This window comes from Diachasmimorpha longicaudata, chromosome 4 (genome assembly GCF_034640455.1).
Source record: "Diachasmimorpha longicaudata isolate KC_UGA_2023 chromosome 4, iyDiaLong2, whole genome shotgun sequence".
NCBI lineage: Eukaryota > Metazoa > Arthropoda > Insecta > Hymenoptera > Braconidae > Diachasmimorpha > Diachasmimorpha longicaudata.
In genome coordinates, this window is record NC_087228.1 from 4,463,188 (window position 1) to 4,489,503 (window position 26,316).

The following is a 26,316-nucleotide window of genomic DNA, read 5'->3' on the forward strand; positions in this document are numbered from 1 at the left end:
ATTAATAAACCCCTGAACAATGTTCACCATCTCCATCTATTTTTATAAAATTCCCGTAAATATTTCACAATTTTTGCAGCTGTCTGCGAGCAAACGATAATCAGAGTAAAAAAAAATTTTGGCTGCAACGACACACAGTTCGGTGACCCGTTGGTAGTGGTCAGTGATGGTAACGGGTCTCAAGGGGGCCACCGAGGATTAACGAGGTGTTCATACACAAACACACAGCGTTTGTCTCCCCATTCAATCTCGTTCGTCGAATTGCAAAAAAAAAAAAATTATAAATCAATATCACTTCCACCCGAAAAACAATGTTTTTGGAAAAAAAACAATTTGTGGACAAAGTAATTTCGTAGTCTCATCTCCGCCCCCTTCCGCCCTCCCCGGCACACTGATAAGGACTTTGGTCACTCAGTGTTTACAAGAATTGCGGATTTTATAAGGTTGCCGATTACCGAAGGGTCGGTTATTAATATCCTCATTGAGAGAAAAATCAACAATAATCTTGAAAACAATATAATTGTTATCCACCGCCCCGTGCTTACCACGCTATTATCATCCACGTGTCCTTGATCAGTCTGTGAACTTCTGGAGCAGTTGATCTGTTTTGTTGTTGCTCATCCGGGAATGGACCCCACGACATTAATTCCCCAATTATCGGAGCATTACACGATTTGTTTTTTTACAATCGCATTCCTTCCTCATACTTCGTAATAAACAATTTTATAATTTGGCGAGGGAGGGGGAGGGGGGAGGGAGAGGTTGTTTATTATTATGTGAATGCAATTTTTTCAGAATAATTTGCGGGAAGAAGTGGAATATATTTTGAGGTAGAAATTTTTTTTTAGGTAAAAAAGTCGATGTGGAAGTTCGACGGAAGTGAAGGGCTAATCGGGAATTTTACCGGAAGTCGGAGATTCAGGCGAAGTCATTACACATAATTTATTGAATATTTTTGTCTCATTTAGGAAAATTTATTTGAAATTATTAAAATTTAAATTTAGGAATTACCGAACATTTTAATGAATATTTCTTAACAGAGAAAAATCATTAAAATTTTTGAAAAAATACAATTTTCGCAAAAATATTTAATTGTGAAAAAAATATTGTGTAAAAATTAGAAAAAACGTTAGAAAAATAATTGAACTTCTCGTAACCCCATTCTGAAATTTCGAATAATTTAATTCAATTCCTTGACGTTTATTTCTTCAAACTCCAGTGCAAAAAATCCTTTGATTCTAAAAACCGTTTCACCTGACCAAAAAAATGTGAATTTCATCGTTAGTTGCGATTGCCAAAGTCATGCCTCCACAATTTAGTACATCCTAACCTGAATTAGACTAGAGAAATCTTCCGTTTCACTGGTTAAAAAAAATTAGTAAAAAAAAGGGGCAGTTTCGGCACGACCCGATTTCTAACAAATGTCGGACGGTATTCCATGGCCGTGGAATAACGGAGTTCTCAAAAAACCACACACGGTATCGTCAGTGCGCCACCGTTACTGGCCGTTAGAAACAAAACCAGTTGGAAAGCCCGTACCGGGCCAACCTTAATGTCGGGCCCCAAATACTCTAGTCCAAAAAACCGATTATGTGGTCTAGTGTCTTGATGAATAGGTGTTCACAGACCATTCAGACGTTGGGGCTGGACTGGAGGCGGGTCCGGGCGATCATCTCGAGAATGATTTTAATGACGATCGTCAGGTGAATGATGGTACCATTTGAAATTCCATCTTGACCTAGTTAATCTTGTGGGTGAGAATTTTATAAATTTGCAAAAAAAAATTGACGGATTTTTTTGCTCTGGGGAACGACACTTTTTTAATAATTTTTTTTTACGAAAACTGAAGCCGGGAGATATTAAGGGGGAGTTGCACTTTGAGAGTAATTGATAAATTTGCGAAGAAAGTTGAAAGATAATTTTTTAGGACACGAACAACAATCTGATATTTTTTTTGGGGGAATAGCAAAGGGGGAAGAGATAACGGAGACTTCAACATTAAGAATTGAATTTTAAAAAATTGCAAAGAGACTTTGAAGCGGATGGGGGGAGGAGAGGAATGAGATCTGATAATTTCATTGTAAAAGCTAAATCGGGTAAAGATAGGAGAGGAATTCTGAACTGACGTAGAGATGTCAATCGGGAGTAAGATTATCTGAGTGATGAGGGATTTTACAATGAGTATCTGAAGAGCTTTCACCTGGGGTATTTCCCAGTCCGGAGGAAAGTGATTTGAAAATTGAAGATAACTCCTAAAAATGCAGACAAACTCCTCATTACAATCCACGCTTCTCTCAAAGCCCTTTTTCAAAGAAATATCACATTGAAAATTCATTTTCCCTTAAAAATTTAAGCAAAAAATTTGCCAGATAAATTAACACTAGAATTAAATTTCAAAATTCCCAGGAAACTCTTTGACGAATTCCTGGAATTACAAACTTACACCCGAATGCCTTCAAAAATTCCTGCAAAGCGTAGAATTTATCAAAACCCCGACTTCATTTGAAAGTTCAGTAAAATTCTAAATTCCACCGACTTTTGTCCCGAAAATCGAATTCGAATTTTTTATCGAGAAAATTCAGTAAAAAAAAAATTGCGAAAAAATGTCCTCCATTTCACCCTATCCTCACCGAAATGATCCTAAAAACTCTAAAAAAAAAAAATTATTAAAATCAGCAGTTCAAGGCCCCCCACCCAAAATAAAAATCCACTGCAACTTCATCCGATTTACCCTCCAATCATAAAATCGGATGATCCAATGGAACCCTCACACATTCATTCAGCTCCATAAATCCCAATCGTCGATTACACTAACCAGATATGAAACAATAACAGAATATTAATAACGATTAGAATCATAGTATTTTCATTCGCACACGTCGTAAATCTATATAAGCACTACCTTTCCTTTGCGGCAAACTGAAAGGTGAGGTGTATGTTATATATGTACAGTAGAAGGTATGTACTTGAAGGTGAGCCGGGATCCCGGGCAATGCCCTCTCGTATAAACAATCAATCGTTACGATCGTTGTGCCTATTCCGTCAACAATATTCAATAAACAATCTTAAATCACCGATACCCATTATTTTCAACGGTACAGAGTTGAAAAAAAAAAATTCAATTCCCCCCAAATAAGTGTTATCTGGTCTCGGCAATAGTGAATATTTCCTTTGGTAGCATTGGACGACCTGTAACCCAGACCCAGGCAATCACATTGCGTTTCACTGCTCCCCAATATATTTCAATGGAATTTTCGTAAATTTTCCGACGATTATCGAGACATTTTGAAGACGCGATACTGAGGCTTCCGCCTGCACAATATTGACTTTATTTACGCATTCTTTAATACAATATAGTGCTACTGAGTGCAACCGGCCATTCACCTTTACCAACTTGACGTATTGGTAATGTCACGCAGACTTTTCCTTTCTTATTATTCTTGTCAGACTTAGTGCACATGAATGTATAATTGTAGTGGGGTTTTCGTTTATTTATTAATTGAGGGAATTTATTACGCATTAGAGGAGTGATTTTTTTCGGGGGGTGGATCAGGTGGATCCGGTGGAACCTTAAATCTGGCTGATTTGGTCAGCCGAAGGCAAAAATTAATTCTCGAGTTTCGGGATTATCCGAGGAGATAAAATATTTGTAAATTATTTTACCGGAATCGAATGCAATTTCAGAAAAATTCATCGAATTGTTTGAATTCTAATGAAGACATAAACGTTTTTTATCAGATCGATCGATTATCAAAATTATAAAGTGTGATAAATGTGATTTATTTTTCCACGAAAATATTTAATTAATGAAAAATTAATGAAAAATGCAAAAGCACTTTTTAGGAAGTGAATAAATTCTCATCGATTTTCATGGATTATTTTTCCCACCCAAATTTCAGCCAATAGAATTGCACCATTTGTTGATATTTTGTATAGCCTACCTCGAATATCAGCGATAATTTTTTGAATATTTTGGTAAACAAACGACACTTAACCAAATAAACCTCTTTTCATGTCATGGCACAATTCTCTTGGCCGAAATTTGGATAGGAAAAATAATCCCCTGAATACCACTCGAGCTTCAAAATTATAGAATATTTCCCTCTAGGTTCCCTGCATACAAATGAAGTCGTCAAGTTTTTCAGGAAAAATCACTCGTGCTTCGCACTCGTGATTTTTTAGCCTGAAAAACTTGACTCCTTCATTTGTTTGCAACGAATCTATCGGGAAATATTCGATAATTTTGAACCACTTGTGGTATTATATGTGAATAATTGAACTAAATTTACCAATTATAATCGATTATTCCGTTCAATTAAGCCGAACTAGATGATATGGATGATTCCCTCCCCTCCCACTGGGGCGATGGACTGGTAAAAGCCTCGAGAGATACCACGAAGGGATATTGTTTGTCACCGATGACTCACATATTATTTTGGCAAATCAGCATACGCGCGATTTTTTTCATTGTACTTTGAGACTTACCATTAACGGAGTCCGTGAACGATTATCTCCCGACCGGCGTCAAAAGTCGGCTCTTGATACTGAAGCGCGTGCATCATCGATCAAGGCCGAGTGCAGAGAATCCCGGCTGCGATTTTCCGTCCGCCTACAACTGTAACAATTTAATCAATAAATGCTTTTTTTTTTCTCGGATTTTCCATGTTAATGCCACACGTCAACATCACCAGAGTTGACTAGTCGCTGTGATCTTGACATTGTAACTGGTCTGATGATTACACCCCCCGTATCATTCGCCGAATACCGTCTCGATGCATCGTAAACACTCGATATAGAGCGAATGATTAAATTTCAGCGAGATTACTCCGTCGGTTTGCCGCACGTTTTTTTTTTTCACACTGTAAACAATATTCAATAAAAATAATGTATTTTTACCGAAATTCCCTGGAAATCTACTGGTCCGAAATGCGGCATCGCCGACAGTCGGCCGAGGGTCGGCCAACAATGGCCGAGTCTCGGCCCACTGTCGGCCATTCATCATCTCGTGCCGGCGTGAATAGAAAATTTTACGAAACTGTCACGGAATTTTTCCGAAAATTTTTGGTATCTTTTATCTGCATCGTGCGTGAAAAATTACGATAATGTCACGTAAAATTTCCGAGTCGATTCCGTAATCGGTGAGCGAACTGTAAGTTCCGTAATTTTTCCTGAATATTTCTCATCGTGCACAAATATCAACTGATTCGGCGATACACTTTAAAGCGATAGAGTCATCAGAATTGAAGAATGTATGTTAATCGTTTATCGAAGAAATCCGGGTCAGTCGAATCACTGATATATTCCAATTTTTTTCAAATTTTTTTCGCCGACTTTTTGACCCCTCACTGTCAAGTTGAACTTTATTTTTTATATCGGAATTTGAGGTTTTTGCGTTTGAGGGGGTGGGGACACCGGGGAGGTGAATATAAATTGTGATTATTTGATGTAATAAACATGAGTTGGAAATATAGGGTAAACACCTCATCGTGCGGTGTCTCAAGCATTGAGAAAATGCATTCTTAGCACGACATGCGTCAAACTCTTTCGACATGAGAGGGTGACAAGTGTGTCTTGTTGACGATTTATTATTTCGAGTTGATTTTAATGATTGAACAGTTATTTCTTGATGTTTTACATTTGTGGAATAATTTTTCATGATACACAATTTCTTGGAATTGTTTATTACATTTGTTCCGTTGAAATGTCCAAAAATTTCGAAATTGAAGATCCAAAAGTTTATTTATTCAATTTTATGGATTAATTTTATTTTTTACTCTTATTGTATTTATTTAATTTAGTAATTTGTTATTTAATTTTATGTTTTTACTACAAAAATACGTCATTTCAGCCCATTTATTTGATGAAAATGGATATGGAATGGAAAGTTATATTGAAGAAAGAATTTTTCTGTGGAAAGTTCGAGTAATTTTGAAAATTCTCGTCTTTCCAAAATGTAGAATTTCATTAAATATTTTTTTTATGGGAGATTCCGTGGTTTTTCCGCCTTCACCTGGTCTTAATTAATACCTGCATTTCTTTAATCGCGTGTTTCAAATTGATGACCATTTCCATAATGACGGAATTGAGGGGCAAATATCAGAAAATGATTTTCAGTGAGAATTTTATCAGTTACGGAAAATCACGTGTTGCGTAGATAAATTTAAACTAATGTGATAAAATCTTTATCTTCCGCCATTATGTATCACTTACTATTTTAAAAATTAAATTAATGTTCCAACGTTGCATCGAGCGAAAGAGAATAGAGAGAACCGGTATCGAAAATTTTCGTCTTCGGTAATTCTTATCCCAGGGCGAAAACGTCCAAAAATATTTTTAATGGGCACTTCCATTAGCTGCAGGAGACCTCTCGATAATTTCATATTAATGAAGATAGAATAATGAACTTGTAGCATGTTCATTACTTGAAAATCGATTGAAATATATTCCAGTGCTTTCTATTTCATTAATTAAAAAAATATTAAACGACAATTCCACTGGACGAGCATTGGAAAAAATCTGAAAAATCTGTTTCAAATTTCCCCCTGAAGTCCCTCTTCATGAAGATAGTTTCATGATACTGATCATAGAATGCAATTTTCTGTAAATCATTTTTTTATTTTTGAATAAAAAAAAATCCGGTTAAACTGTAAAAAAAATTGTTTGTAAGAGAATTTGTCTTTTGAAGATCTCTTTCGATCGCCAAAAACCTTTTCCGAATAATCTTCACAAGATTCCTGTCAAGAATTCCCCATAAATATCCGAAAAACAGATACTTGACACGCGAGATAATTAATTTATAATACGTTATATCACTCAGCCACTAGTTCCAACGGTTCAACAACATTCACAATATTTTATTGACGTGAAAATCCATTGAAACAAAATCCCACACTTTCCATTTCACTCGAGTCATTCTAAAACTTCTTACTAAGAGAAAAAAAAAACCCAGGATTCTCGTAAATTCCTGTGACTCGGCAGCCAGAGGTCGTTATCAAGGGAATAAGATTCGAGTTATCGCCGACGTGAGCATTATGTGTGACATTAACAATTCGTCTTTGCTGACAAATCGACTGATCGTTTCTCCTGACTCGTGAATATTAACTTCATTCATCGTAACACTCGAGTTAACGAATATCAGAAATTATTTCACCTTTAATTGATGTCTTTCATCCGAGAGTAATTGTGCTTTTCGGACTGTCGGGGCTGCGGGGGGGGGGGAGTGCGAGCATTTTGCGACCAGTCAGTCCCCATATTTGGATTCGACGGACTGCACCAGACGAATAAATATATCCAAATGGGTCACGCGTGGGCTAAGGATGCAGACATTTTAGTCCAGCGATACTCACACTTCCAAAAAAAAAAATTCATTCACAAAATTTATAAACAATTTCTCGACTGATAGGAACTACATCCATTCACAAAATCGGGAAATCTTGGGAGCCGTAATGTACTCCCTGTTTGCGTTATTGTTCTTCAAATTGTTAATTATTTTTTTGTAAAGAGGAAAACCCATTTAAATCCGGAAAAATTTCCGTTCCCTCAGAGAAATTATTCATTCGACAATGCTGAAATATTTTTAATTCGTTGTTTGTTTAAACATAATGAAGAATCGGGGATAGTAACATTGTAACTGCAAATAAATTTCCAAGAATCAAATTAATGATAATAATTGATAAATTTTCCTTCTACATCGTGTCAATAATAATGAGACCGTCAACTGATTGGAATAAAACGGTTTATATGGATTAATAAAATCATTATCAATCAACGAAAAATCATTTCACGTAACTAAATAAATTGTCCCAATGTGATACAGTAAAAAAATTATATCAGTTCCCTATAAATGTAGAGACAAATGAAAATTATAAACCGAGAATAACCGAAACATCAAGTTCACGCTGTCATAAAATGGTAATCACGAGCTATTTTAATAAATCCATTCATTTAAATCATCTCGCTACGTGCGATAATCAAGAATTCCTGAAATCCCCGCTCCCCCTCGCCGCTAAAATTCATCACCAATCGAGACAAGAATGAATCGGGATCATTGACCCGCGATATCCAGACGAGATTCAGGCACTCTACCTCGCTTTTCTTGGCGTCTCGCCACAATTATCCGCCCATTCACCTGGAAAATGTCCCTTTCCCCCTCTCCCGACCGTCAAAAAATTATCCAAAAAATCCTTCGCACGAGAATAAAAAAATCTGACCTGCCTCAATCCCCGGACGACTGCATCAGCGACTGAATACCAAATACCGTACGAGGAAAATCGGCATCTGCGCGCCACTACGAGGAAAAACCGATTGACATCGATAGAATATTAATCGCGATTCATGACTCGTAATCGTCAATCGATTGAGGGCTTTCCCGAGACGATCTTGTGGCATCACCTTCTCCTTCGATTTCTCGATTGCCTCTTGGACTCACCGAAGACATGCCCCGGACCATCACCTCCCCCACCGCTGACCGAACACCCGGATTGTGTCCATGTCTACCTGAATATCCCTCCCCCTGACGACGATCACCGTCTTGTGGCTCATAAAGCGAATGTCGGAGAGGACCCGCCCTCGTTCACTGATTCCACTGGCATCCCTCTTCCTACGCCGCTCTCCTATCCTTTTCACCCCCCACTCCTCGGGCTATTCAACAGGTCCTTCATTCATTCATTGGTTTGTTTTCGAATACACGGACGACGGCCCGTCGGGGAAAATGACTGGGAAATTTTCGAGATTTTTTTTATTTCGTTGAGAATGCGATCGATAACTTAATTTTTATTCACATATAATACCACAAGTGGTTCAAAATTATCGAATATTTCCCGATAGATTCGTTGCAAACAAATGAAGGAGTCAAGTTTTTCAGGCTAAAAAATCACGAGTGCGAAGCACGAGTGATTTTTCCTGAAAAACTTGACGACTTCATTTGTATGCAGGGAACCTAGAGGGAAATATTCTATAATTTTGAAGCTCGAGTGGTATTCAGGGGATTATTTTTCCTATCCAAATTTCGGCCAAGAGAATTGTGCCATGACATGAAAAGGGGTTTATTTGGTTAAGTGTCGTTTGTTTACCAAAATATTCAAAAAATTATCGCTGATATTCGAGGTAGGCTATACAAAATATCAACAAATGGTGCAATTCTATTGGCTGAAATTTGGGTGGGAAAAATAATCAATAAAATTTGCTTTAATTAACTAAAATGATCAATGTTGTCTGCAAATTTTAATTTTTGAAGTAGTACGCGCATGAAAAGTATTGAAAATATGTGGAAAGCTACGAGCGGACGTTACGCAAAATTTATAAATTTCCAAATCGTTAAAAACTCATGAAATAAATTAATAACCAAATTCTCATCAGTCTCATCTGAAATCTCACAAAAATTCAATTCAACTATTCTTCTTGCAAATAAATTCGAAAAAAAATCTAATAATGACTAATCACCTGAATAATTAATTAATTAATTAAAACGCCATAAAAAATAGGAAAAACCTCTCACTCCACAACAATCTATCGCCATTATCGCCCGTCCCCCCTTCCCTTCCCAGTCCAAAAATTCCCCCAAAAATCGTACATTACCCCACCAATACCGCCCCCCCCCCTCCCTCGCCCTTCCTGATCAGATATCCCCCCTCCCGCCTGCCCGTCTCATTAAATAAATAAACTACCAAATTCGCTAATCACCTCAATTTTCCCATCAATCTCCCCTGAAAGCCCTGAAAATTCCCTTCAACCACTCTCCTGCCAAATAAATTCAAAAATATCAATAATCTCAAATTAATTAATCACTCAATCAACCAACAATCCACCGCCGCTAAATCCCCCATAAAAAAAACGTATAAAAAATCTCCCATTCAAAAAAAAAAACCCATCGCCATTACCACCGGGCTTCCCCCTTCCCCCTTCCACCCACCCATTAAAAAAAAAATAAAAAAATTCCCCCAAAAATCGTATATTGTCGCAGCGATACCCTCCTCTTCCTTCCCGATCCGATATTCCCATCCCTCCCCACCCCTCTCGACCCATACTCGTGCGAACCTGTTGACTTGCTCTCTGCTGGCACATGCACATTCATCCTCCCAAGTCCGCCCCACCCCACGCAGCTTCACGCAGCCCCACGCAGCCCCACTGGCTGATGAGTCACTATATAAGACAGGCAAGGACAAGAAGGTGTATGTTAGTATACACTCAATTCTTCTCGTGGCATGTACGACAGCGCGCTAGGTGGATTCGTCACTTGACTGTGTCATCTGTCAGCAAACACTGTCGCGTTGTAACAAACATTATTGCATGATCAATAATTGCACTCGAGCATCAATAATTTCCCATTAACATTGAAAAATATTGACGATAATTGTCACACCACTGGCTGTCAATAGTCACATATAATTTGTGAATTATTATCGTTGACGTTAACGATTGAAAGAAAAAAAATTATCAAAATGCTGGTGGAATTGATTGTCCAGGGGATCTGGAGTATTTTGAGTGGAATGAGACCAGATTTGATATACAGTATTATCGTTTTTCTGTGTGCTCTTGGTGTCGTAAGGACCATTCAGTGGTTCAAGTACATCATAAGTCTACCACCAGGACCCTGGGGCTTTCCCATTCTCGGTTATCTGCCGTTTATCAAAGGTGATCTTCATCTTCAGTTTGGAGGGCTCGCTAAAAAATACGGTTCAATGTTCTGTGCGAGGTTGGGAACTAAAATTGTGGTGGTACTCAGCGACTACAGGACGATTAGAGATACTTTTAGGCGGGAAGAGTTTTCCGGAAGGCCTCACAGCGAGTTTATGAATATTTTGGGAGGATATGGTGAGTTGAATTTTTTTTCATTTCATTTGTCAGAGCTGATGTCATGAATTTTATGGATTTTTATTCATTGAATTTGTGCCATCAACGAGTGATTCTTCCTGTTTAATCGTGCGGTGATCCTTGATTTGCAGGGATTATCAATGCTGAGGGGGCGATGTGGAAGGACCAGAGGAAGTTTCTTCACGAAAAATTGAGGAACTTTGGAATGACATATCTTGGAAATGGAAAGAAGACAATGGAGACTAGGATAAACGTGAGTAATTAAACAGGATTTTTAATGAGGATACGGATGATGTTGGGGGCTTTCTAATGATGTCAATGTTTTTGGCAGCGTGAGGTTGACGTTCTGATTCGTTCGCTGTCCCAAAAACGTGGTGCACCGACTGACTTATCACCATCACTGGGAATGTCGATAAGCAATGTGATCTGCTCCATAATAATGAGCATGAGATTTCGTCACGGCGATGCTAAATTCCGAAGATTCATGGAGCTCGTTGACGAGGGATTCAAATTATTCGGAAGCATTTACTGCGTCAACTTCATACCGATAATGAAGTATCTGCCGGGTTTGCGAAAAATTCGGGACAAAATAGCGGGAAATCGAGCGGAAATGGCGGAATTCTTCCAGGAGACTGTTGATGAGCACAGAGCGACGTTTGATGAGAAAAATATCCGAGATCTTGTTGATACTTATTTGTTGGAGATCGAGAGGGCCAAAGCTGAGGGCAGAGATGCTGCTCTCTTTCAGGGAAAAAATCACGGTGAGTTTTGATAATGAAATATCTCCAGACAATAAATAAATACGATTTTCCAAGTGAATTGATCGGCTAATCGATCCTTCGATTTGCCTTTCTAATTGTCCGTTGATCTTCGGACAATGAGTTAATTCGATTGATCAATCCTCCGATTCGCCTTTCTAATTGTCCATTGACTTTGGATGCTCAGATCGCCAGATGCAGCAGATTCTCGGCGATCTTTTCTCAGCTGGAATGGAAACGGTGAAGACAACACTAGAATGGGCTGTGATTCAAATGCTTCATCATCCAGAAGCTGCTAAGGCTGTGCAGGAGGAGCTAGATCAGGTCGTTGGTAGATCAAGAATGCCAGGTCTCGAGGATCTTCCCTTCTTACCGGTCACCGAAGCCACTATTCTCGAGGTGATGAGGCGATCTAGTATTGTACCACTTGGCACAACACACGCAACAACTCGGTAAGTGAATTCCATTTTCCATTTTTTTTTTATTTCTCCTCCAAATTTTTCGTTATGTCGGTGGAGCTCCGGGGGCCCGTTATCGTAAAATGTATAATTGCCAAAAGTAAAAGTGAAAGTAATCGGGCCCACTGTGAGACTTATTCGGATATACCTTGGTAACATGGGCCCAGGTCAATGACACACTTATGTATCTCGAATAATTATCAGTGAAATAATTATGGGAAAATTAATTGAACGTTTTCTATTAATCTGATTGCAGTGATGTCATGTTGAATGGATTTAAAATACCAGCAGGCGCACAAATTGTTCCCCTGCTTCATGCTGTTCACATGGATCCTGAATTATGGGCTGAACCAGAAGAATTCAGACCAACTAGATTTCTTTCCACGGAGGGCAAGGTAACGAGACCCGAGTACTTCATGCCCTTTGGCGTTGGTAGACGAATGTGTCTCGGTGATGTACTTGCACGTATGGAATTATTTCTCTTCTTCAGTTCTCTACTTCATAAATTTCATATACAATTACCGGAGGGCGATTCACTGCCCAGTCTCAGGGGCAATGCTGGCGTTACTGTAACACCTGATCCATTCAAAGTTTGTTTTCAACAGCGGCATCTTGATACCGCTGATTGTACACCAGATATTTCTAGTCCACTGAGAAATTTCGGGTCTCATTGAGACGGTGGACGATGATTTTGGGACTTTTCTATTCACTTTGAAAAGACTTAACCAGAATTATCAGGGCCTTAGGTCATGGGGCGATTGTCATACCCAAAAGACGTTGATTTTAAACCAAATCAACAAATTTAGGGGATTTGTTGGTGAGGTTGATCTTTTGGGCGATTGACGAGTGATTTGTTATTTCAATTTCGATTGAATTCGGAAATGATTCGATGGTTATATACATATCGGAGTTGGTAATGTGGTTAAGAGATGATTAAATTGTGTGGCGATGATTGAGGATTGAAATAATGGAAAGAAAAAAGTACAAAGCAAACACCAAAATTTAAGCACCCCGTTTTATATCCCGCCGCCATATTATTTATTTATAATTCCTTACCCGGGGAGATGTCACTGTAATTTATTCATACATTAGGGTTACATCAGCAGTCATTTGCGTTAGTGTTTGCGGTCTTCTGTAAATAATCATTCAATTTTTTTTTCTGTCTTTACTATCTGTACATAGGTCTGTGTGAGTTGTAAAATTTATTTGTACTATTGGAATGTGTGAGGTATTTTTGTGTGACTGGTTATTTGGATATTGTTGTCAATTTGAAGTGACAACTAGTATAAGACTGATCCGAATTACACTGAGTTTGTTCATAATTTTATACGCTAATGATTGCACTTTTAATGTGCCTTAACAATTAGAGAAATTAACTGGTGACAAACAATTGTCAAGTGTTACCTCGCAAGGTGCCATTTTAATTGCTCTTTTGAAATAAAAATACAATTGTTTGACATGGGTGAATTCCTCTCGTTGTTCGTTTTACTTTGAATTTTTTTAATTATTGGAAAAATTGAAATCTTCACACGCAGAGGTTCGTCAACCCCGTTGTACGTGGAAAAATGATTTTGTGTTTTTGTTAGATTTGAAATTATCATTACCTCAGGTTCAACAGTCTTTTTAGTTCGCTGACCAATGGTCTTATCCCCCTCCTTGCGAGGTCGCTGATCAGACTCTCGTGAGTCTGGTGGTGTTATCTCGTGATTTGTTCACTGGATTCTTTGTGAATGAGGGAAAGAAGTAATGCGATTTTTGAGAGACTAACGAGAGCAAGACAGAAAATGTCTTGTCATGCAAAATTAACACAAATTCAGGAGGTAATTTTCTAAATTAAATTGTTTAAGATATTAGGAATTGTTTAAGGCGATTGTAGGTGAAAAAAAATTGTAGATTACTAGTGCTGAGATATTTTTAATGGAATCGTCAGTGAGAATTGTGGAGTCACTTTTCTCGGATTATCAGATTTTTTAAAATATTTAAGTCCAGAATGTGTTCATATATGGTGTACCCTGTATGTCACGATGTTATTTAATATATAACGTTTTTTATACAAAATAAAAACTATTTTTGAAGTTTATTTTTGAGGGAATTTGGGGGGATTATTTGGAAAATACCTGGTCCCTTTCCTTTTATTTCTTTGGATAATGAACTTGCTGAACTAGCTTTCTCTTTCTCCATCATTCAATGAACATTCCGGCAATGAAACATTTCTCATGATTTTCTTTCCATTGTCAGATGCTTGGGGAATTGCAAAAATCATCGGAATTCATTAGGATATATTGGTATTTCTAGGGTATCAAAGGGCACTGAATTGCTTAAATTGTTCTCAATATATATTTAGAAAGGAAACTATTTTTGAGATGTAGCTGTCAGGAACTTGTCGACCTATAGGTCTCAAATTAGACAGCTATCAGCCAAACTTAAATATTTCGTCGCCCCATTCACGAAGTTATTGACACAATTTCGTAAAAAAAGTATAAATAAAGTGGTGGAAAAACTAGTGAAATAAAATGTCTATTTCTGTACTTCAAAATTGTTTTATTAGATTTTCAAATAAATTAATGGAAATTAAAAAAACAGAATTAATAACAAACAACTTTACAACTTCGAAAAATGAAAGTTCAAATAAACAATTTTTTCTGTAATTTCTCGAATATTTATCTCCATTCGAAAGTTCACCCCGCAAGAGTTCAATAATCAGTGAGTTGAAAAAAAAAATATATAATTTTACCAATCACGTTTATTTTTGACAATAAAATTCCCGAAATTCCCATTCGAAAATTGGTTTTATATTCTCATCGGAAAAATTTGATCGACATAATTATAATTTTTTTCCTCATAATTAATTGTTATTACTCTGAAGAATATTTTTGGCCGTACGAGATAAAATGATACGAGAGTGGTTTTCCCAAGAATTAGTATAATTAATTGCATGTTTACGGCAGAAGTCAGTGATATGATTATCGTGAGTCCAGTCATGTCACTGTGGTATCAAAATTCTCGGCGAGTGATCCGTGAAAAGAAATAAAAAAAATGTTGCAAGAAATTGTGATATTAATCCCGGAAACGAGAGGGGAAAAGCTCTTGTATTTATCGATGGTAAAATGTACAATGTTAAAATGTACAGAAAACCACGTGCTACTTACATAAGAGAAACTCGGTGTTCTTGGTTTCTAACGAAATATGGGCCTGGTACCCGGTGTATAACGACATAAAGGTTAATGACACGAAAGCCAAATGGCCCGAAAATGTACGGGGTGTTACGTAAATTTTTTTTTTTTTTTTTTCACGAGCCAAAGTTTCATGGGCCCAATCGGTTATATATTTTCATCGTTAAAACGAAAAATCATCAACGATTCGTACGTTAAATACTCAACCAGTCCTTGCGATATCGTTATTATTTTTGCCTTCACACGTACTCCGATAGCATTAATTTTTTATTCCACTTATCGGTTTTTTTTATGGACTTTTTTTTTTTTTTTTATTTTCTTAGCTGAATTGCCTCGAGGTGTGTTCAGCGATGTTTTTCATTTTCGGCGGGCAAGTGAACGTCCGAAAATACAATTGCCTGGGAGACGGGACAAGGCCAATCGGAGCGATTCTGTTGGCTTTGGTGGAGGAAACTCTCTTGTGTAATGACTTTAATAATAAAAAAACAATTTGACGGATTTGTCGTTCATGCAGATTGTACGAAATATTGCTCTCACCCGAACGAGAGTGGACTAATTTATTCATTTATTTATTTAAAATTCATGGGAGGCTGGTCTGCGGCAAAGTGAGAGGCACGAAAAAATGGAGTTGTGAACAAAGCAGTTCAATCCAATTTCATTTAATTGAAAATAAGTAATATGGATATTTAATGAAACAGGAAATTTGGGAACAGAAAATGCCGAGTAAAATATTTTTTTACCATAAGAATATTTTATCTGTTCAATATTCAGTTGAACGTACTCCACGATTTTAGCGGTAAGTTTGAATAATTAATGATTTGTTCAGTGAAAAACACTAATTTATTGAATTTTCAACGAAATCGCTGGTACGATTTGCTCTTAAACGTAAATATTTCTGCTTCAATTAATTTTATCTCCCTTTAATTGAGAATTAAAATGCAATTTCAGGGGTAAATTGGTTGATTTCACTCTTCTCCGAACAATAATTCTGACATTTTTATAAAAAAATTGCTTGCTCCCGAAGGGAATATGCAACACGGGCATGTTAAAACCGATATTACTACCACCACAATCAAAAAAATCAATGCATAATAAAAAAGAATGGCACCCGAGCCGAAAAGGTCGCCCCAGAGTGATTGTGCTCTCGTCCGAAGGATCCCGAGTTCATCGGCATTTACGATTCCGTAAAAAATCTCTTCCTCATGATCGAAGGCTGTTGGTAAGGCGCCCATTGCCATTACCCACCCAATAGCAACTTTTCCATGCGGAAACCAATATTTTTTTAAAATCGGTAATCCATCCAAATTTTTAATAATTTTTTTGCCTTTCAAGAGCACGACAAACATCTATCACCGAATTTACGAAAACCAGACATTCGTCTTGTAAATGTTTATCATTAATTATAAACGATTATCCTGAAAACGATTTTTAAAAATGAAAATTAATTTGCCTCCAACAGGGAGAGAAATATCTTGTAAAAATTACGAAACATATCACGTAATATATATCGGTAATAAGGAATCATTTTTCCATAATTTTTCTGAAAGTTTAAGAAACTGTCGCGAAATTTTTCTGAACGAACAAAAATTTTTCAGAAAATTACATATTATAATCAGTTTTATTACAATTTACTTGTTAAATTTTTCTATTTTTCTGTTTCTTTTTCAATCGAATTGAAAAAACCGAATCTGTTAGTAAATGAGTCCATTTCGAATGCCACGATTATTTAATAAAATTGATGGAACTGTGGCAAATTAATTCTTTATTTATCTCTGACCAATAGATTGACCGATTTCAAATTTATTTTCGAAAAACATCAACTGACATCCTCTCGGGCAACACCCAAACTCAGAGACCCTTCGAACTACCGATTTTCCACTCCAAATCTTCCCCAAATAAATAAAAAAAAATTGAAATAAATCATTGTTGTTTTTGAAAATTGAAAAAAATCATTTTTGTTTTTGAAAATTGAAAAAAATCATTTTTGTTTTTCAAGACTGAATACAAACTGTTTCGCCTCCTTTCCAATGTCCCCAATCAGCCACATATGTACACCTCAAAGATGAAGATAAAAAAAATGTCGATTAAGACCAGAGGAATGTTTACGATTAGTAAATTACCGATGGAATGGGGCATAAAGCCGATGAACTAATCGAAGGACAAACGATAATCTACACACCCATATGTGCACTCTGTTGTCAGATAAGAACTGGTATGCTAAAGTTGAACCCATTGATGTATCCTCGTGTCGACAACTCAATTAATTATCATCACGATTATAATCAGCTTGAGAATAATTACACTGAGACATTTAAAATCCCAAGACAATCACTCATTTGTCAGTGAATATATATATATATTTTTTCCCTCATTTTCAATCGAGTGAAAGGTTGGATGGTACCTGTGGAAACAAGGGGACTAGCACCGTTGATCAGCCTCTAGATTGATTATTCATCTCTAGTTTACGGACGGTCATTGGTATTTTCGTGACTCTCAATCCGACGAGAGAGGTTGCATTTTTGTCGTGGGATTATTCCTTGCGCATTCTTAAACCTGTTGGTCAGACATTTTTTCTTCATTTTTCATTTTCGAAAAAAAAAAAAGAAAGCAACTGACGGCACTCATCGGTGCAATCATGTCTCCTCGGTGATACGAAGTGAAAAAAATTTTTTTCCGAATCCTTTTTATTGGATTATGGGATTATTAAAATAAATAAGACTTCAGCTTGAATTTTCGCTCATTATCGTTTATTCTCTATGAATAATTAGTGACTCTACTTTACCCAAGAGGTACGTTGCTCTACGGATTGTCAAGAGAGACTAAACTTGAAGATAGTAGAGCCTTATTTTGGGCCTTGGGGAGCAGAACATTTCCACCCCCCAAAAGGTTTTTGTTTCTAATCTCATGTCCACTTCTGCTCGCCAAATGTAACTGAGAAAAGTGAATAATAAAATTTTGCCTCTTTTTTATATATTCGGGGTCCTACCGCAATAAAAAATATTTTCAGAGACGAAAGAGTGAATTTTGTACTCGGGGAAATCCCCAAAAATTCACCACTTTTACACGAAATAATCACCGCGATTACTAAATACCGAGGACACATTGGAATAAAAAATCGATGAATATTTATCGATCGATATTTCCTGATGCAATTACATGTCATGGATTATTCAGTGTCATTCTGTAGGTTAACGAAACATCTTGAAATATTCCACTCGGCGATAAAATGAAATAAAGAAGATGGAGGAATGAATGGGATTATTTTTCTCCTTCACCTCGATATTTTTAACATTTTTTTTTTTCAATGCAAAATTGATGGCAATGGTCGCACGTGGAGGATAAAAAAAATGTACAAGGCCGTGGACCACTCGAGGAGGATGCACCGTTCGCAGATTTATGGTGAAATGGGGACAATAATGGGAATGTCAGGTCCTTGGGATTTTTAAATGCCCCTCCGGGCGGACGAGGATTTTTTTTGTTGAAAGGCTTTAATAAAATGAAAAAGCGGACTAAAATTTACCTGATTTTTTTTGACCCAAGATAACATAGAAATAATTAATATTGTATGACAATAAAAATGATTATTAAATATTAATTATTATTAATTTTGATTCAATATTAATTTTTTCTTGACTTAAAATACTGAAAAAAATCTAAAAAATGCGTTAAAAATATCATTTTTGAACAAATCATATCATTTTATATTTTCATAAACATTTAAATTCCTGGAGTTTTTATAATTCTAAATCTTATAATTTTTCTTCTAATGGAAATGGGCAATTTTGAATGATGAAAACTTGTGAATAAATATTTTAATTCTTTTATCACACCCTCGGAAAGGCACCACCGCACTGGTTCGGTCCCTCAATGGAACTAACTTAAATGACAATAAGAGATACAACACCCTGAACCTGATGACTCACATTACTCCAATTTTCTCAGACTTTCCCCCATAAAAATGTTTTCCGATCTCCATTGGAAACCCCAGAATGAACGTAATACAAATCGTCCAAAGACCCATTAAATCCCACCAGAAATTAATTTTGATGTGAAACATCTATAGGCGCACCCCTAAACTGAATCGTTGGCCTGGCGATACTTGCCGTGGCGAGCATTCGCCAGGCTATACTAAGGTATGCCTATCTATATTCTGTTTAGTAGAGTGTACGGCGTGGCTTCTCACTCAGTTCGACGTTGTTGTTTACTACGGTACACATAACCTGCGTTTTATTTAATTTTTCATTTTAATTTTTGACAATAAAATATGTGTGACAGTGATAACTCAGAAGATCAAAGTGATCAACCTTGTGCAAAGAAAGTGAAACTACACTATGGTATACTACCAAGTCATCAGTAAGTAGATCGTATTTTTCAAGTCTCCATAAATGTAATTATTATATTTTTATATTTAATTAATTATATTCATATTAATCATATTAATAATTTATATAAATTATATTAATATTATCTTCAATTAAGGATTCTTTTATTATTCATGAAGGAATTAATATAGAAAAATTTATTAATAAAATTTATACTTGCAAATCTTTAGTCATATATTGCAATAATTAACTAAGATTTGAGTTCATGAGTATATTGAAGCCACACTTAAATTTTTTTTTTTTGTGTATTTCAATATCATATTGTTTTAAATATTTCAGTTCCCAACAATCATCAGAAGGATCACAAAATATTATTATTGAAACTGGACGTCACCCTGATCAGTTAAACACAAGGCATACTATCAATGTTGTGTCAGACTTTATTAATCGAATAGTACCAGACTATTTTAAACTATTGCATCTATTGGAAATGTGTGTTCTTCACATGTTAAACTACAAGACGGAAGTGAATTAATTATGATTGTAATATACATTTCACCTAATAACAAAATGGATCATCTCATTTCATTTTTACATGAAAGGTTATTTCCTTATAGTCAAACAGGTTCAATAATTCTTAAAGCGAATAAACATAAACTACCATTATTTTTAGCTGCATATTTCAGTGTAAATTTTGCAAGAGCTGAATCAATGCCATTAATGACATTTCTTCAAAAAGAATTTCAATGGCAAATCAATAACGATCCAAAAGAATCTACTACCAAATATGGAACAACAATAGATGCTGTATTTGTGAGATATCTTGATGGTGTTTCATCCAATACTTTTGTAACGTACTTTAGTTATCATCGACCAATCGTCACAGTAATACCGGCAGAGGAAAAATCGAATATAACTATTATTGAAGCCACAGATGAAAATATTTAAATTGTGGCAACTTGATACTAATATCGAATTTTTATATCATGTAAATAAATGTTTATTAAATAAAGTTACCATTTACTGTAAGAATCTCGTAATACTTCATTTTTTCATTAGGCTATATTTAATTCCTGTAATAATATTATCTTTTATGCATATTACTTGTACACACACGATGTTTTACATCTGCCAGGCGTCCCATTTTCATAAACAATTCAAAATGTAACCTCCACCATCGACCCCCCTTTATTTCATTCTATAACTAAAAACAAATAATAAATCACTAACCCAATTATTCATAAAACAAAAAAAAATAAAACAACAAAAACATTTTTTTCAAAATCCCCCCTCCCTTCATCCCCAAAAAAACATACTCGCAAAATTTTGCATGAATAATTTTCCCAATCTTGCAATTACAACACCGGAAAATTCCCACAACACGAGCCTACCTATTTACCCATTAAAAAAAAAAATAAAACAACATGGAAAAAAAAAATAAATCGACCTTAGTCACCGCCTATTATTGGCTAGAGTAGAGGAGACACGATAGAGGATGAAATTAATGTTTGATACGACAGCGGCGTGTGGCGGTGGGTGAGGCCGACGGCCCGTCCTTGATGTGCTAACTGTTAATCCGCAGCGCGCGAACGCGAACGCGCGCGCGAGTGCGCGCGAGTGCGCGTGCGCTCGGCGCACGCACGGATGCAGAGCAGAACGACGACCGGGGAGTTCCTTCAAGGAGTCCCCCCCTCTCCGTCCCTCGCCCCTCCACATCCCCCCTCCCCTCCGTCTCTCTTGACCGCCCTCCCCCCTCCCGATAAAAGTGAGAGTCCTTCACTTCGTGATTTGTGATCCGAGTCAATAACCGCAGCCGCTTCAAGCATCGGCGTAATCAATACAAATGCAATTAAAGTAAATGAAATTAATTTGGAGCGGGGGAGTGAGGGATGGAGGGGTATTATGAGGGGGTGGAGGCTCTGCTGGTGGGGGAGGGATCGGGATTAATGATATTTAATTGTTACGAGAATTGAAACGGTCATTAACTCGACGCGAAAATCTTTGAAGGGCTCAAGGTTGTCCGGTTGTTGACAAATTTATAACATTTTTTTATTACATTTGATTTAGTGCTTTGTCCTTGAAGGTTGGGCAAACATTGAGATGTTTGATCGGGTTGATGAACTTCGGTTGAAGTTTTTAAGTGGAAAAATGTGGAAATAGTTTGATTTATTTTGAAGGTTTGAGGAGCCTCGGTGAGAGACAGTGTGAGACTCAAGTAGTGGAGTTTACGTTTGGTCGGACGGGGAATGAAAGTTGTCGGGGAAATTGGTGGGGATTTTGGGGATTGGGGGGGTTTTTAGGGGGAGAGGTGAGGTTGGGGGGAAGTGTTGAGATGTTCTGGGGAATTTTGGAGATAATTATTGACGCGATAGAGATGATTTTGAGATGATTTGGAGAATTGTTGGGGGAAAATTGGTGGACATCGGAAAAATTCAACGTAAGTCCTGATTAATAATTAGTTTTTAATAACAGATAAAGCAACTTCAAGACTTTTGTATAGTTTAATTTAATTTAATAGTTTAAGTTCCCTCCAATTATTATTACCCTTTAATTATCGTAATTAATGATTCATTATTCAACTTCTGTCTCCACGAAGAGACATATTCAGTAAAAATAATTTCAAAATTCCGTAATTCGTAATTTTTATGGAGCGTTCTATACTTTTTATCGGAGTTCTCCTTCGTAATTTTTATTGGACGTTTGTTCGTTTGTTGATCACAATCCTAAATTACAGAAATTTCGGACAATTTTTATTGAACTATTCCTCTCTCGATGATGCGCATTCCACAGATGAAAAATCTGTTAAAAAAAAAATGCGACTTTCAAAAGTCGGTAATCTCCCCTCAAATAAATCCAGTCGCTCTTATTTCATCTCCACGGATGTATTTTTACCTCTCAATTGACCAATAGTCATTCGGGATGTGTATCGGAGTGCAGTCGAGGCCGCAGGATTGGGCAAGAGCTGGGCGACTTTCAACGTCTCCCACGGATAAAAATAACCGATTCTCGTCTGAGCTCAGGCGAAATTTGCCCACCGAAAACTGAAAAATCACGATTGAAAATTCATTGCAACGGAGCGAAAGATAACGAACTCGAGAACAAAAACTGATGCCAACGAACCGCGAATCTCTCACTAGTGAGAAAATCTAAAAAAACTGCAGTGCGAGAGGAAATATGATCCCAGAGCACACGATCCCCAGCTACAGATAAACACCTCGGGGTGTTTGACACAGATCCAGTGGGACCACGAGGCCCAGACCAATGGAGTCGCTGGAAAAATCCCGAAAAATCGATACAGAAAAACCGATCTCAATGAGACATCGGTGGGTGCTATCTCTGTGATGACGCAATGGACTCAGGGTACCTTATTCGCTGGCGATTCTCGTCTCGTTTGCCTTCGGAGTCAATCGAGGGCGACAACTGTCGAGAGTGCAATACCTCGGCCAATTTTTTTTTCCATGTCCAGAGCTTTGTTTCACCGCGCCAATTCCCCAATTGGGAAATTGGCGTGAAATTTAGGGGTCACGAATGATCGATGGAAAGTATTTAAATTGATTGAGGTACTCTGAGGGACAAATTTAGTAAAATGGAACAATTATTTTTAGACTCACCGTCACTCCGTCTTGTTCAATAGTTTCGATGGAATAATTCATTGTAGGGAAATATCTGTGATTCAAAGCGAGGCATCCGACTCTCGGCCCACTGTTGGCCATTCCTCATATACTGAAATCAATAAAAAAGATCCTGAAAATCAGTTCTCGATTGTCCTCGAAAAATCATTTTTTTCCAACAGTTTATTCCAAAAATACCACAATTTCCCGTGAAAATATCGGGCATTTCGCGTTTTCTCAGGAAAATCGTTCCCAGGAAAATTCTCATTTCCCTAATTTCATCCCTAATCCAATGGCAAGCAAAACCTCCCCCCCCCCTCACTTGTTACTCCAACCCTCCCTGCAGAACCGAAAATCGAGTCCAGATTTTTAAAAAATTCCACCCAAAAAAATCCTAAAATCAAACCAAAAAAAAAAAATGAAAATAAATGAGAGGCGACAGCGAGTCCCGACCAGGTAGATCCCCGTGATGGTATCGGACCCGACTTTCCGGTCGGTCGGACAACCCTCTCCAAATTCACCACGATTTTTCGTAACTAAAAAAAACCCGAAAAAAAATAGGGAACGACGTTAAACTGAAGATGACTCCACTGAATTTCTTTTTCCACCAGTTTTCGCATATCATCGGATGACTCACTCATACGATGGTGTCATTGGATCCCCTCTTTGTCTCAGACGGATTTTAGATTCTGAATCTTGTCTAAGCGAGTGCAACCCGGCTGAACGTCGGTAATGCTCTCGGGCAACGAACGACCGGGGGGTCATTGGCTGGATCCAGTTATCAAGGTTGGGGTCCTTCCAGTGGCTGGGGCTCGCGGCGAGCGAGAGGGCTAGCAAATGCTTTTTATTTCAAGGGTGCGTGTGGTCACGTATGCATCCCAAGGATCGATGAACCTTATAGCGTCTGTCCGGTGCACTGCACCTTTCCCATTAAAACTCATACATGCGAATGAGACAAGAACCTTTCGTGAATGTGAATAAAGGAGATAGACATTTTTTTGTTTCATGATTTGGGGGGGGGGGGGAGGTAATGGGGTGAGTAATTTAAATGAGAACTTTCGCGAAAAGGTCAGATGGGGATTTTATGGAGAATAATTCATGTGCACGAATTTTGCGCATATCCCTTAGATAAAAAAATTATTGTTTAAGGTACAGGGCTGTGCAGTTATAATTTGTAATGATAAATACTCAAAGTGAGTAGGCGAAGTATTTTTTTTTTTTAATGTAAATTGATATAGATTTTTTTTTAATGAGTTTCTCTGTCGCTAAAATTGTGGTGAATGGTAAAATAAATAATAAGGGAAACTTCTGATTTTCAGAGTTTCGATAATGGTTATTAGTATGAATACTTCATAATAACGAGTAATTATTAGTATTCTTAATTACTAATTACTGTTAGAAAAAATAATTTTTAAGGATCTTTCCCCTGAATGCGATTGTGGAGTGAAGAATTCCTAGAATTTCAGATTTCTTGAAAATTATGTAAAATCCTGGAATTTCCAACAGCACCAAGAGAATAATTTCCAGCCCAAAATTCAGGCGAAATTTATGGTTATCCCCATGGAATTTCTGAATTCTCAATAAAAAAAAAACTCGGACGTTCAATAAAAATTGATTTTACAAAAAATTTTCGCGAAATCTGCCAGAATATTCAGCTAATAATTGCTAATGGTGATTACCGGGGTCTCTGAGAATCTCCAAAAATGCCCTAAAATCACTCCCTCAACTTGAATCACATTTACCTAAAAATAGTCAAGTACCCGAGTACTTCTCTACTCATGTATTCTCAACCCGAAGAATGCATCAGGTTCAAGAACCTCCTCGCCCCCTCCCCCCCTCCCTCCCTCCCTATCCCCCCGCTGGACAGGCTACGATGCAAAACTATACGGTTGCGTGTCCTTGCAAGGTAGAGAGACGGTTGTTAGTCGGCAGAGACGCGCGTCCCCAGTACACCGACCCTAAGGATATCATTCTGGATCGTTAGCCCGTCGTGAATATCTCGAAATGCTGTGTCCAGTCGGGACTTTATAAATAAAACGACTCTCTATTTATGTACCGAGATAAAGGATGAAAAGAATTCCAGTGATGCCGTCTTCCAGCCCTTTTGTTTCTCTCTTTCTCTCTCTCTCTCTCTCTCTCTCTCTGTCTCATTGACCATCTCTTCGCTTTTTTTTCCTTTAATCACACGAGTACACGACCCAATGCGTGCGACAATGCGGAGGTACCGTGTGGGTGAATAGCGATAAAAAAAAAAATAAATAACGCCCCGAATGGTAAAAATAAATGGAAATAAAAAAAATGTAACGATGAAGAAGGACCGAGTGTAACCGGTCCAAGGCGAGCTGCGTTCTGATAACCCAGTTTCACGTACTATCTTGCTGAGGATCGCGGGTATAAGGCTTCCCCTCTGTACTTGTTCAAGCATAACGCTATTCCTAGATGCCTATGGACAAATCTGATATCGCCATCCTGATTCTACGGGAAAGTCCGATGGTTTTTCATTCATGGGATTGAATTTATGGGGTAAGAAATTAGCATCCAATGCTGGGTGGAAACGTATTATTGCACGCATGTGTCAAGAGGGGGGAGGAGGAAAAGGGGGATATCCTCGGGCGAAAAAGGCGGGAAAGTTGGGCGGACTCGGTACAGCCCACTATTTTTAAAGTAATTTCTTATTTGAGGAAATTGAAATGGATGAATTGCGGGGAGGACGTGGTAAAAATAAATTAAGGTAATGATAGTCATCATTGATTTTTTTAAGTACATTGTAAAAATATTTTTGATGAAAATTTGAGGACTTTGGATTTATTTGGAAGGATATCGTTGGAGAATTAGAAGACAGCTCTTCTGTTTATGTTAAAAAATTAGTTGACAAGGTTCATGACGTGTTTGGAAGTGATCCTTACCAGATGTGGTATTCAAAGGAAACTCTTCTTCTTCTCGTCTTCTGGAGTCATCAATGTTATCTTGTTTTTTCTTTTAGTAAAGGGTTTCAAATGGTAAGAATTCAATGTCTGGACGACGGTCCTTTAGGTCAGTCGTGCCTTCCTCGTGCCAGTAATAAAGGGTTCAAGGGAGAGTAATTGATTGTGGTGCTACATTTATTTATCTAGTTTTACCCATATGCCAATAGATATTTTGGTAAGACAATGGAATTATTTATGTTATTTACAACTAATTTT

At 37.3% G+C, this 26,316-nt stretch overlaps 2 protein-coding genes and 1 long non-coding RNA gene across 3 annotated transcripts in view; 2 read left to right on the forward strand and 1 right to left on the reverse strand.

The window, feature by feature from the left end:
* Window positions 1–23,246, reverse strand: part of LOC135161353 (uncharacterized) — a 62,234-nt gene extending 38,988 nt beyond the window's left edge. Inside the window, exons 1-2 of the mRNA XM_064118838.1 lie at window positions 23,135–23,246; window positions 4,486–4,615 (exon numbers count right to left, since the gene is read on the reverse strand). Coding sequence (XP_063974908.1) covers window positions 4,486–4,488 — 3 coding nt within the window. The 5' untranslated portion in view covers window positions 4,489–4,615; window positions 23,135–23,246. The remainder of the gene's footprint in view (window positions 1–4,485; window positions 4,616–23,134) is intronic.
* On the forward strand, window positions 10,009–14,108 carry LOC135161354 (cytochrome P450 18a1). Its single transcript, XM_064118839.1, has 5 exons — window positions 10,009–10,812; window positions 10,944–11,065; window positions 11,144–11,573; window positions 11,758–12,022; window positions 12,285–14,108. Exons 1-5 carry the CDS (start codon window positions 10,440–10,442, stop codon window positions 12,700–12,702), a joined length of 1,608 nt encoding a protein of 535 aa, XP_063974909.1. The 5' UTR covers window positions 10,009–10,439; the 3' UTR covers window positions 12,703–14,108.
* On the forward strand, window positions 19,372–20,568 carry LOC135161366 (uncharacterized). The gene is made up of 3 exons (XR_010298769.1): window positions 19,372–19,554; window positions 19,863–20,125; window positions 20,197–20,568. It is a non-coding gene; the product is annotated as an uncharacterized LOC135161366 (long non-coding RNA).
* Window positions 23,247–26,316: the final 3,070 nt, after the last annotated feature.